This window comes from Chrysemys picta, chromosome 7, assembly GCF_011386835.1.
Source record: "Chrysemys picta bellii isolate R12L10 chromosome 7, ASM1138683v2, whole genome shotgun sequence".
In the NCBI taxonomy this organism is placed as follows: Eukaryota; Metazoa; Chordata; order Testudines; family Emydidae; genus Chrysemys; species Chrysemys picta.
The window spans coordinates 4,159,643-4,173,097 of record NC_088797.1 but is presented as its reverse complement, the minus strand read 5'-3'; the positions used below and the strand labels follow the sequence as shown (position 1 = coordinate 4,173,097).

Sequence of the window (13,455 nt, the reverse complement as noted above, 5' to 3'; positions counted from 1 at the left end):
CAACCTGTGGAACTCATTGCCAGGGGATGTTGTGAAAGCAAAAACTATAACTGTATTCATGAAAGAACTGATAAGTTCATGGAGCATAGGTCCCTCAAAGGCTATTAGCCAAGAGGGTCAGGGATGCCACCTCATGCTCTCTGTGTCCCTAGTCCCTGATTGCCAGAAGCTGGGTGTGGACAACAGGGGATGGATCACTAGATGATTACCTATTTTGCTCATTCCCTCTGAAGCACCTGGCATTGGTCACTGTCAGAAACAGGATACTGGGCTAGATGGACCATTGGTCTGACCCAGTGTGGCCATTCTTATGTTCTTAACTTTAAGCATGTATTTCAATCTCATCGATGTCAGTGGAACTTAATCATGTGCTTACGTCATGTCCTCATAAAGGATCAGCCCCTGAGGTGTTGCTGTAACACCATATCTGCATCTTACTGTATGTAAGTAGTTGCTCGAACACCTAATTTTTGAATTAATTAGAATCTAGTGGGACTGACGTTTTAGACCAATTTTAGTAAGCAAATATTCTGCACATCTAGAATTACTGGGCAGTTACTAGGTTTGAAAATAGCAACGTTTCACAGAAAACCGAGCAGTAAAAACCGTTGCTGTGTTCAAGTAGCTAGTTTTCAAAGTTCAATACGGAGCAACTTCAAAATAAGGTTTTAATTAGAAGAAGAAAGTATTGTGGTTATTCCACGTTAAGGATCAGCTGCATGCCAAACTAATCTAGGAGGCTGGCAGAAAGGGAAGCCTGGAGAATTCTGCAGGTTTTATTGAAAGCCATTATTAATAGTGGCTGTGCCAATGCAAATAATCTTTTGTGAAATAATAAATAGATCTCTCAGGTGATTGGCAACGAGAGAGACACTTTATCATCTCTACGGCAATAATTCAAATCCACTGTGGAAATGCTGAGCATTGTTACCAGCTGGATTGAGGCCACCAAACAGTTTCTTGTGAACAACTATTGACATCACAGAAAAGAGCTCTAATTAAAATGGTATCGTTTCCTGGAAGAGAGGCAGAGGCACCAACAGCTAAATTACCCTTTCACTTCTAGCGATGGCTGTCCCTCCAGAAAGGTGTTTTGATGCACTGTGTCAGGGCAGTGCGGGAAAACTTGCAATGCTATTGCCCATACTGAGTCTATTCTGCGGAGAGACACAAAACTACACATCGGCCCTCTAACTTCAGAAAAGATTAACTCCAGACCTGAAGTTTGCACTGGGCTATAGCTCCATAATGGGCTGTGGTACAGGGTGAGCGTCCCTTTGAGAGGGTTGAGGACTCAACTACATGATTTGGACCGTTTCCTGAGTGGAAGGCAATCAGTTAAGTCATCTGACAAGGCATCACGTGACCAGGAGCTGGTTCCCTGACCGAAGTGGCTGCTGGGTCTGTGTTCTGCTGCTGAAAGAAGGGCAATAACTGTGAAAGAAGGTGCCACTGCTGAAGAGGCCAAAGAAGTTTAGCTGCTAATGGAGCGTGGTGGCAGGGAGAAGAGAAAATACCATGCAAGGGGTGGACTTTTGGCATCTAGCCAGAGGGCCAACTCACCGTAGTGACTTGACAATGCAGAGGACTGGGAACAGTTCAGCCAGTTGTCTGCTGAACTTCCCAGGCCAGTGAGAGCACAGGCTGACTGGGGAAAAAAAAATGGATCCATCATCCCTGAATTTTGGAAAAGATTGGATCAGTACCAAAACCTTTCAGCTCTGGCCCTTCTCTGTCCAAAACGTCAGTACTCAGTGCCATCAAGACAGCAGGCAAAATTTTCAAAAGCGCTTCAGTGACTTTTGAACCTACATCCCATTTTCAAAAATGACTTAGGCACTTGGGAACCTAAGTCCTACTGACTTTCAGGAAGACTTAGATACCTAAGTCCCTTTTGAAAATGGGTGCTTTTGAAAATGTTACCTAGACACTTTCAAGAGTAGGACATTCAGTAGAGACAGGAACATTTTTTAAGTACATTGCAAGTAGGTTGTCTCATTAAACTAAACAAGCCATTTTAGAAATGCTGTGAATTTGCAATATAAGAGCAATATTCACTTTTCAGCAAAGTACATCAGACAAAATACACTACCATGGGTACTCATAAGAGAAAACCCATAAAATGATCAAACAACAGCTCCACCACTGGTCAGACAGAAATCTCCCTCATTTCCAATAAGTTCAAACACAGGCTGTAGTGTAGTTTAATATTAAATGGTAACTTTCCTAGAGGACCTTCATTAGTAGTGATAAATATAACAACAGTACTTGGCTCTTACCAGACGAGGCTAAGTGCTTTATCACTAATACACCAGTTGGGAAACAGGCACTGAGATATGAAGGGCCTAATCTTGCTCCCACTGAAGTCAATGAGATCTCTGCCATTGAGTTCTATGGTACTGCTATCAAACACTCAGTGGCTTGCCCAGGGTCACACAATGAATCAATGACAGAGTGGGAAAGAGAACCGAGATCTCCTGACTCGCTGTTAAACTCTATAGGATGCTATTAAAAAAACCTACAGAAAAAAAGTTCCTATAAAACTTTTGCCCAAGGAAGTTAAAATCATTTCCCCCCAATCTACCTCAAAGACCACGTGATTACAAACAAGCACTGCAAAGCTTGCTTTGCTCTCTGAAAGGCAGCAGCTGTGTTGCTCCAGAAATCCCTCCTGAATGTAAACATATTAGCACTGTATAAACAGCTTGATTTAATAAGAAAGGCAGTACAATGTTCCTGCTTTGTCTTCAGGATCACAACGTTGACAACTGCAATAATTCAAAGGTGAATTATGGTATCCACTGAAAAGAGGAAAAAAGAAAACTCTCAAGCTATACTTGTGAATTAATTTCCTCCTCTTAGCTGAAAATGAGAAATGGATATAATTTAGTTCCTATTTAAAAATTGCTGTTGGCTAAAACTCTAAAATGTTAATTGCTTCTTAATAGTGTCTACGTATTTTACCCTTTTTAAACCACTCTCTATAGCATGGTTTTGTTTTGAATAAAAGTCACAAACAAAAACATCTGACAATGAAAGGTCACCAGTCACACGAAATGCCTTTTTTTTTCATTGCAAAGCTCAGAGACAAGAACAAGTCTAAATATTTCATGTGTTCCCAGAATGTAGCCATCTCCCTCCTCCTCTATGAAACAGAAGTACGAAGAGCATTCTGGTATCAACATGCAGAACTAGTGACACCAAGTAACCGGCTTACTTTCACAGTTCTAATGATTAATAACACAAGTACCACCACACAAAGGTTTAATCTGCAGCAGAGTTCATTGAAATCAGCTGTGTAACCATAAACATGTCTCATGCCATATCAGGACAACACAGCATGATACACATATTGGTTTGCTATATGAAAAGTTAAGTGAACAGTCACACACACACACACACATCCCTCCCTACCTACCTACCTACCTAGAGGTCACTTCTCAAAGCCCAGAGAAAAGGAACCTATCCCCACATAAACACATCCAAACCTTTTGGTTTGTTCCCATCAGTACTTCTGTGACTAGCAACCAACTGTCTTGATATCCTTCCTTCACACCAGTGTGAATATGTTCATAACTAGACTCTCACCTTCCTTCAGCATTCCTATGCTAACAGTCACTAGAACAAACACTTTATTTAGCGGGAGTGGGGTACTACTAATCCAAGCACAGTATGGATAAGTACTGTGCTAGTTTTCCTTTGCGCTCTACTAATGCCCCTCATTCCAGGCATAAAACAAGTCGTCTTGTTTTAGACCTTGTGTGACCAGACATTCAAGTCATCATGTCCACTGGGGCTAAAGATCCAATTGCCAAACTCATTTTCAAATGTGAATAAAGATGTGAACCAAGGTATACAAAAGTGAAATGTTAAATGATGGACTTCTCATTCCTCCTACTCCAGCAACCAGAGGTTCACAACCAACACCAGTAAAGTTTCAAGCCAAATCTGTTATAATGCAAAGATTGGATTTCTGGTTGTCCTATGGATATCTGAGGAAGCTACCAGCTCGTTGTTCTGGAGTATCAGGCAATGGGATTTTTTTCAGCCTCATTATGCTGACATTTTATCTGCCCCTATAATAATGCAAAAAATAACATAGCCGTCTTTGCAGTGCAGCTTCATTAAAAAAATGTTAAGACTACGAAAACGAGTGTAAAAAAGAGGCCAAAATTGCTGGATTCATGTTGCAATATCTTTTCATGACTCCAGATGGTAGCAGAGCTAGAGAGAATAAAGTGACCTCCTCATTCTAAGATCAATCACGTCACAGTCTTCATTTGTCCAATCTCCTTCAGGCAAAAGGAGTAGGAAGCACAAATTGCCCCTGCAAATCAAGAATCTCATGCAGAAGTGGGACAAACCACACTCAAATATCTCCAACTATAAAGATTTTCTACTGAATACTATATTGAAGTTCAACACCTTAAACGGTGGGAAAAACTTAGAAAAACAGAGACTGTCTTTTGCTCTTTCAATTTTCAAACTGTTCCCTTACATCTACATATTATGAAACATTTCATTTATAGAACATGAAATGACAGTTGCAAAGGATCAGAACAGAGTTAATTTTGTTATATATATTCACAAACAAAAAAATCTAACTTCTTATTTAGACCTCTAGATGCTAGGGCGTCAATACAATACAAACAACCAGAAGGCTTTGCTCTGCTTCAATGTTCTATTTATGTCACCTCTGTTCTCAAATCATCTAGTCTCTCAAATGCCCAAAAGTGAAAATATCAAGTTGTTTTACCCTCAAAATGCATTGCTAAAGGGTAATCCACGTCTCTTCTGAATTTTCTAATTCTCGGTAGGAGTTTCCTAATGCTTTTCTCACACAAGAACAAAGAATTGCTGGACAGGAAAAGACCACATGGACCAACACGTCTGTCCCCTTGAGGGTTATTTTTTCTTAACTGCTTTTTGTGCTTATAGTTCAATAGCATGTTTCCCACTCTGAAAAATCTGTCTCAAACTCATTTTCATGCTATTTGCTTTGATGACCTTATTTAGCAAATGATTCCATATGTTGCCCATTTCACTTGAAGTATTTCTTTCTGAAGACCCAGTTTATCTTAATTTCCTAACTTTTAGATTGGATTGCATGGGTGGCTTTGTTTTATTTTAAATGCCGACCAATATAAATACATTATTTTTCCTAAGGAAAGTGAAGAAACTGAAAAGGGCACTCAAAATGAAGTGTAACCACTTCACTGCCAATGCTCTGTACAGTCAGAAATATCACTGTTTGCCTTTCTTATTGCCCTTATATATTAGTTTCATAGTCTCAAGGATTTTCATACACAAAATCTTAAATGAATTCCTACTCAGTATATATGGCATGACTGTTAACATCTAATGTGTACCCTTCTGGTTTGGTTATTGACTCCAAATTTGTTATTTTATATTTGTTCATAAATATCTTTAGACTGCTAATTATATTCATATATTTATGCTTCATGTAGAAGTCCAAATGTATATTTTTCATGTCTAAATAATATTGAATCTCCTTGAGTTTTCAGTATAGATTATATACATAGAGAGGCTATCCATTGTTGTGATGGGATTTAATGTCTGGTTTTCATAATTCTTATTAACCTGTTAACAAATGGTTAATTACTCATGCAAATTATAAAATAGACAAAGACTAGTTCCTGTGCCTTTATGCTATCAAATAAGTAACTGAGTTTCAATTAAGGTCTTTCCCCATGTTCCTTCCTTCCTCTATGTAGTTTTTTTGTTGTTACTGAGCAAATTAAATCTCCTAAAAAGTCACCTGAAACATTTTAAGGATAACGAGTTGAACCTCAGTTATATTTTAATTTTAGCCACCTATAATATAGCCATCGCCATTAAAAGCATTTACTAACAGTTGCTCTATAGATATTGGTGATGGAGCCGGTACTGCAATTCCACCGTATATTTTAGAGCAAATTTTTGCTACCGCTTCAGCAAATCCAACACTAGTTTTCTCAATTACTCCTCACAGTGCATTAGTGAAATTGTACCAAAAGTACCAACATTTCCCAAATAACGGATATACGGTAATCTCCCAGTGCCATGCAACCGTTTCCCTGGATGATTCCTATTAAGATTTTTTTTCAACCTCAAAGGCTTTTTCTGAGAAGGGCCTTTTAAATCACTGTGAGATAAATATTACCCTCTATCATACTGTGCCTGTAGAACCTCATTTACTTCAATGGTGTTGCATGGATGAGAAATTTGCCTCTTTGTTTGTGTATCTGGAGGAAAAATTGGACAGATTTTAGAAAGAAGATGTACAATGAAAGAAAGGCCAGCTACAGGGGTGCCACTGGCGTCTTTACAATTTAATCTTTTAACTAATTAATGTTACTACTGTATTCATGATAGCCTCATAGTAATGTTAATTATTTGCATCCGTTAATTGAAAAGATTTTAATGTGGAGCACTGTTGCCTATTTATTAATATTTGTTTGAACTTTCCAGATCCATCAAGTTGGCCAATTAATTATTGCTCAAAGATGTTTTAGAAGATAGACTGGTAGTCCCCTAAATTGGTTCTTTATGGAAGATGATTAAAATACACGGATTTCTAATGATACTACCCCTCCCATGCCCTATTTAAACTGTTTTTGAAATAAACTATTTGTATTAATCAATATTGACATTTGTACTGGGTTAATCCTTTGTAAATTTGTGCTCAACAATTTGAAGAAAAATGGTTTTAAAGACTAACAGTGAAAACTTAAGTTCTTTTGATACAGACCCAAACCAAAACGAACACGGATACTACTGACATCAGCGATAAACACTGCACCCAAATCCAACACAGCTGATCTGTGCTAGAACCTTGAAACAGCCGTCTCCCATTTCCCATTAGATGGTTACTCCATCTAAACATCTGGGTCTCCATGACAGCAAGTGGGTCTGAAAGCCCTGGAGCTCTGGACTGGGATGGCAAAGATTTAACCAGTAGAGACCTGCTGTTTCCCGGCCCTGCTATTTAAACCTTTCCTTTCTGGACAGGCACTACAGGGCTTTCTGAACTAGTCATCCCTCCTGTCCTTCAGATCCAGATTCTCTTCTAGAAAAGAAATGGTAAAATCCAGAGCAGAAAAGCCCTGCGTCTCTCCTCAGAGCCTGTCTTGCACAGAAGTACATGCTAAAGTAAACTCCATCAAATAACTTAATCTCAACAGAAGACAAAAGATGCAGTGGCTTCAGGTACATCTAGAAAGATGCTTAGAATCAAATCTGTTTTAGGTCTAAAGTGAGATGAGTTTAGTGATGCTAAACCTAGTTCCCTCATGGGGAAACTATCATCCCCATCATTAAACCAATATACAACTTGGCCTAACCAACATGATCTCTTCAGAAGAGGCAATCTGAAGGGTTTGTTCCTATTGTATTATATTCCCATAGGCTTTACTGTGCGTTTCATTACAGTAGTATCTGGGCCCCTCACTAATATTACAGAGCTAATCCCCAAAACACTGCTATGAGGTAGACAAGGATTATTGTCCTCATTTTACAGATGGGGAAACTGAGGCACAGAGAGCTTAAGGGAATTGTCCAAGATCATACAGGGAGTCTGTGGCCAAGACAGGCCTGGAACTCAGAGCCCCGGTTCAATGGGCCTTTTTCACAAGACCATCTTTCCCAAAGGTCAGGATTGACGTGTGTTCTTACAGCTATTTAGGGAGAGGTAACTGAGGAGACACTAGTCTGTGCTACAAGTGGTTTTGACCATTGCTACCACTAATCTCATTTTCATGACACGAAAATCAATACCTGAAACACCTGAAATGCTGTATATACTCGTTCATAAGCCGAATATTTTTGGTAAAAAAATGACGCATCAAAGAGCAGGGGTTGGCTTATAAACGGGTCTACACCAAAATTTGATGATTTGAAACTCTATGGAATCATTGAATTGAATATTTAATACATTGTCGTTTTGTTTACCTGGAGCATCAGCAGGCATGGATTCGCCCTTCCCAGCCAATGGGAGCTGCAGGAAGTGGTAAACCGCGGCCACAGGGAGCTGAGGGGCTCAGTGCCTGTGAACGCTCCAGGTAAACAAAACGTCCAGGCCCACTAGCGACTTACCTTAACGGGCCGGGAGCCAAAGTTTGCCAACCCCTGAAAAATAGGGTTGGCTTATGAAAGGGTCATACAGTTTTTGCTATTTTTACCTATCCATCTTGGGGGGTGTCGGCTTATAAGCAAACAGGCTAATGAACAAGTATATACGGGTAGTTAACCAATACGGCTGTCCTAACACCTCTGGAGATATCTAATGCATCCATCATCATCACAGCCAGTAAAATAAAAAATACAGAGAAATATTCAAAAGACACTCCCAATCACAATATTCAATAGACACTCTATTAAATCACAATCAATTCCCAATGTAAAGGCTCACCTCCAGTAAACCAGCACGGCAAGAAGGAGGATGAGGCACAAAAAGGTCAGGGCCGACACCACAATCAGAGGGATGATCCATTCCATTTTGCCAGGAGAAGGTCTGGTTGCCATACTTGAGCTATTCTTGTCTGCTGTACGGTAAGCATATAATGAACATAATCAGTACCAGTAAAAAGAATGATGCTACAATGGCTACATTTATACACAGAATTAGAACTGCCATGACTCCAGTTTCACTCCAGTTCACATGATGTGAGCAAATAATCAAATAATTCAAAAAAGTGTGTCACTCAATCTTTCACTTTCATATAAGCATTACAGCATGAAAGTATGGTGCATATACAGTGCATCAACTAGATTCTACTACTGTACCTAGTTCCAATCTTAACTTACTCACAATTTTAGGGCCAGGTCCTGCAAACAGGATTCAAGTGTTACTCTTACCATCAGAAGTCATTCCCCCAGGTCAATGAATTAAGAGCTCCGCATGGTAAGTAAAGTTTGCAGGTTCATGCCCCTCATTTGTAAGTGCTTTGGGGCAGGGAATGTGTTTTACTCTTTTACAAAGCTCTGTGTAAAATGTACTTCAATGTATGCACTATTGTAATAACTGCACTTAGAAAAAACCTCAACCTGTTATCGATCCAGTAGCACGTCATAATGTTCGGTGAATTGTTAAGGTCTGTTGAGTTAGGACATATGAAGGTACTTTTAGAACACTGATTACTGAAGTGGGTGGACAGATAGAACCTGTTGCAATCCACTGTGGAAATCCTTACTTCTCAGGTTTTATATAAAATAAAACTATGGCAAGATCCTGGCAGCGGATATCAGGATGAGTCAGCAGAAATAACGCTAGGATGATAGGGCCTTGCATACACGAAAGTAGAGGCCTCAGTCAGGTATTGGGACCTATTGTTCTCGGAACTGTATACACATATAATGACAAGAGGGACCCCGCCCCATAAGAACGTACATTTTAAGGACCAGTCCGTATTTCAAAAAGCCCTCTACCTTGTGCAAATTCACAACATGTTGAAAAGTGAAACTTTCTTGCACAACAGCTTAAGTGAAAAATTATTGGGTGCAGTTTCTGTCATTCATTTTGCATTACTTAAACATCCTGCTGGCTGTTCCACAAATGTCAATAAGAAGCAGCAGGGTAAGGAAGATTGTAAATGGCTTTAGATCTGAACAAAGATAGAAAAATACACACTTGACTTTTTGTTTATTCCCCCTCACCCCGCCATGTGTTTTCTCTGACTAGAGCAATTCCATGCTCTTGACCCATATTGTATTGTGATCTCTTCTGATCCAGCAGCAAATCTTACCAGAGAAACATAATTGCCTTTTCACCATAGGTAGGCAAAACACGGATAATTGGATGTCACATAATATGAAGTCATACTCTATTTTAATAGCATTTAGATTATACTCCTCCATAGGCAGGAGTAAAATTCAAACAACATGGAAGTAAAGGTTAATTGTAAATGCTTTTGCCAGACGGCTGAAAACAGAGCAAGACCATAGGCTGTTGCAAGCCCAGCAAGAAATCTTTCTAGTTTTAGGAAGTAGGCTGATGGAGGTAATGCCCTTTGGCAGGCAAGCCTAAATGAGGTGCTAATCAGAGGGATGTTTGGGGGGAAGTGAACGTGTACTGAGTGCAGAATTGATCACAAGAGAGATGAGTAGCCAGTATCATTCCTAGTCTCTAACCTCAATGAATAAAGGATGCAGAGGGCACCGGCTTTGCGCTAACTTGTCTCAGGCACATTGTTCAGAGTTTTTATTTAAAATATGTGTGCACTATACATGAAAGCTTCACATTGTATGCTTTAGTCATTGCAATACACTAACAATATACCACTATTAAGACATTTGATTTAATTTAGTAGTTCAGAGCAAGAAAAATCTTTTCATCAGCGGAACTCAAATTGCTTTTAAAAAAAACTAAGCATCACAACTCATGTGTGTGTGTGGGGGGGGAGTACTATTGATCAGAGTGGTAGAGAAGAGCAAATTAAAACATATGGTCCATTAAAACTTACTAGGAAAGTGAAATACCACTGGCAACCCCATGCCAGAGAGAATACTACTTCATTTCTCTCCTACAAGGTGAGTGTTCCATATGATCCTCTCCTTACGCTTCGGCATAAAAATGTATATTAAAAAAAATGCATGAAATAATTCACATCCCTTAGCAAACACAGCCTGACTTAGAGTTTTGACACACCGCAATTCAGTACAATACTTTTGTAATATTCATGATGTTTCTTTTATTTATTCTACTGGGGAGATTGTGCTTATCTGACCTCTCATACCCGTCTTGCCACAGATGTGAAAAGAAGAAAGAGCTCAATATGTCAAAAGGTAGAATAGCAAGCACCATTCATTGATGCTGATGGCTGAGATTCCAAGTGGAAATGGCAAAAGCAACAATCTGCCACTAGAGAGAAAAAACTAGTTTCTTGGTTTTGAAGAGAAACTAAGTGTTTTTCACTGCTTAAGCGATGTTTGGAGTGAACTGAAATAAAAACATCAGCGAAAGTTGCTATAAGATGACTGTTGATGCTAGAAGACTTTAGCAGTACATCTGGACTGCCAGCAGGTGCCTTCTTCAGTACAGGGGAAGAGAAGTAGATTAAAAGACAGCATGCTGGGTAACATGAACAAAACGTTGAGGAACTGATACATTGAAAAGAAGGATACAGAGCTTTATACTTCTCTGCACTCTAGCAAAAATCAGCCTTTCAATCTTTCATTTTTAAACTGAGAACACAGAGCAGTGGTAGAGCAAATAATGTATCCTTGTTGTAACTGTGCCCAGTATATGCCTTACTTCAGCACACACAAAAAAAAACATGGACGAGGAAACTCCAATTTTGCTAAGAAATGTAAACAGTTTCCAGTGGCATATGTCATTGTTGAATTAATTCAGTTTGCCTTTTACTGGCTTGGAATTCATCCCAGTAGGAAGGAATAAAAACTATTATCGCATATCTGCTTCAGGAAGTCCTACACAACATGAGCTCAGGCAGTTCAAAATCCACTTCTCAGTGTGCGGAAGGGTGTAGGTATCCATAACAATCACTTTCTTGAGAAACACTTATTCAGCACTTTCATCTATTTCAGGACCTGGCACAGGAAATTGGAGAGAGAGAGAACAAAGGGTGCTTTGGCACGGGGATTTATTGACAAAGGTCAATGGGAGAAAGAAATCCTACAGTCAGAAAATTCTAGCCTCTAAAGCTTTCTCCCTGAGAATATAAAAATGTTTATTCTCCAACAGTAATGCCACTTGTCACAATAAGCAATAGTTGCTGGTAATATATTACCTACCTTACCTATGCCTTGCTGAAACTTCCCCTTTATCATCCCTTGACACCGCATAAACCTCCAGCGTAGAGACAAAGTTCTGTTTGTCATATAATTTTAGATACAGATAACCAAGACAATAGATATGTTCTGAATCCAACAAAATGTCATTGTCCGAGCAGAGCTGTCTCATATCATCCACTCATTCAAATGAAAGGCAATTGTCAGTCATTCCTTTGAGTAAACGAGACTACAAGCTAATACAGAACGGTCAGTTAACAGCACTCAGAGATAATGTCAGTCATTCTAAGTGTGGAAATGTGAGAAGTTTTAAAAATGTTTTTAAAAATGTCATCATGCCAAAAAATTATTACTTATTTATTTATAGGCATTTCTTCAGTGCTCATTCCTATTGACTGCTATAACACTTAAATATGCCATTTCATTATTTAATAAACTGAGGTTGATGACCCATAACCATAATGTCAAGTAATCAGGATTCACACTGTTCTTCTGAATAAGATCTCCTCGTGTAATCCAGTACTTCTATTTACCAGCATTCAAACCCTATTTCTGTATGCTTCTACAATTTGCCACGCAAAACAGCTCAAGAGTCACATGAAAATACAACTTAATAATTCTTGCACATATGGAGAAAGAGAATTACACAGATGTTTAATTATCCTAATGAGATTATCCCCAAAAGGCTTTTCGAACCTCAGCCCCGGTGAAGATTGTTCTGAAAATCAAAGCACTGAAGTCCTATATTGAGACTAAATAAGGTTTAGAATGCATAACATGATCTCACTATAAAGCCCTCTTGTGAGCAAACTTGTGTGAAGCTTTGTAACCCCGTAGGGGATAGGGAGGAGTTCCTATCAAAGGGTCAGGGTCTAGATCTATATTGTTTTCAAGCTATGCTCACGACCCAGTCTAAAGCACCAACTGGAAATATGTTAAATTTGTTGATGACGGAGGTGGAAAGTGAATACATTATCTTGTATCAAATAGTATTTGTTGAAGCTTCCAACATGGCAAATCAAAGTTCTGTTGGTTAATATCAGCAGTTACATGTTAAGACTGAATCGTGCTTTTCTGTGCAGAATATCACTTCTAATTTCCAGATTTAAAAAATCCTGAATAATTCTGAACAGCTGTGTGTTTTACAGTTGCAGATCAAGATACAATTAGGCAAAAAACACAATAGAGAGGGATGAGCAAAAAACGGAAACAGGAGCATGTGAGCAAGCACTCAATAGCAGAAGGAACCATTAACATTGGCCAATAACACCAGACGAGGGGGCCAACGCCATTCAGAAAATAATGACATGGCCTCAGGAAAGGTATGTATATGTGCGTGTGAAATAAGCACTGAAAGAAAATGAGCCTTCCTGTACTAATTGGCCTCTCTTTCCCCATAACTTCTCACGTGTTCCTATTCTCCTCTAGTCAGCTGGGCCTCCCCTTTCAGTTATCTCCTTACGCACGGCTAATTTGGTTCCCTATCATTAATTTTGCAAGTGTACATTGTTATAAAACAATGTTCTACTCTTTAAAATGATACAATTTTCCACTCAAAAACCCCATCAAAATAACCTGACAGCGAATTTGGCTTTTCTGGTTCACTGTAGAAATGAAGTATCCAAAAAAAGCTGCTCTGTCCTCTAGAGACCAGAATCAACTGCACTAACTTTCCTTTTTGCACATCTTGGGAGTGCTTTGCACATG

At 39.1% G+C, this 13,455-nt stretch overlaps 1 protein-coding gene across 8 annotated transcripts in view; it reads right to left on the bottom strand.

Annotated features, from left to right (window-relative positions):
• The window catches only part of PTPRG (protein tyrosine phosphatase receptor type G), a 579,897-nt gene that overhangs the window by 82,197 nt on the left and 484,245 nt on the right, over window positions 1-13,455 (bottom strand). For 5 of the 8 annotated variants that reach the window (XM_065550638.1, XM_065550639.1, XM_065550634.1 and 2 more), the window contains one exon: window positions 8,411-8,543. In XM_065550638.1, coding sequence (XP_065406710.1) covers window positions 8,411-8,543 — 133 coding nt within the window. The remainder of the gene's footprint in view (window positions 1-8,410; window positions 8,544-13,455) is intronic. The other 3 variants (XM_065550633.1, XM_065550635.1, XM_065550637.1) reach the window with 1 other exon arrangement.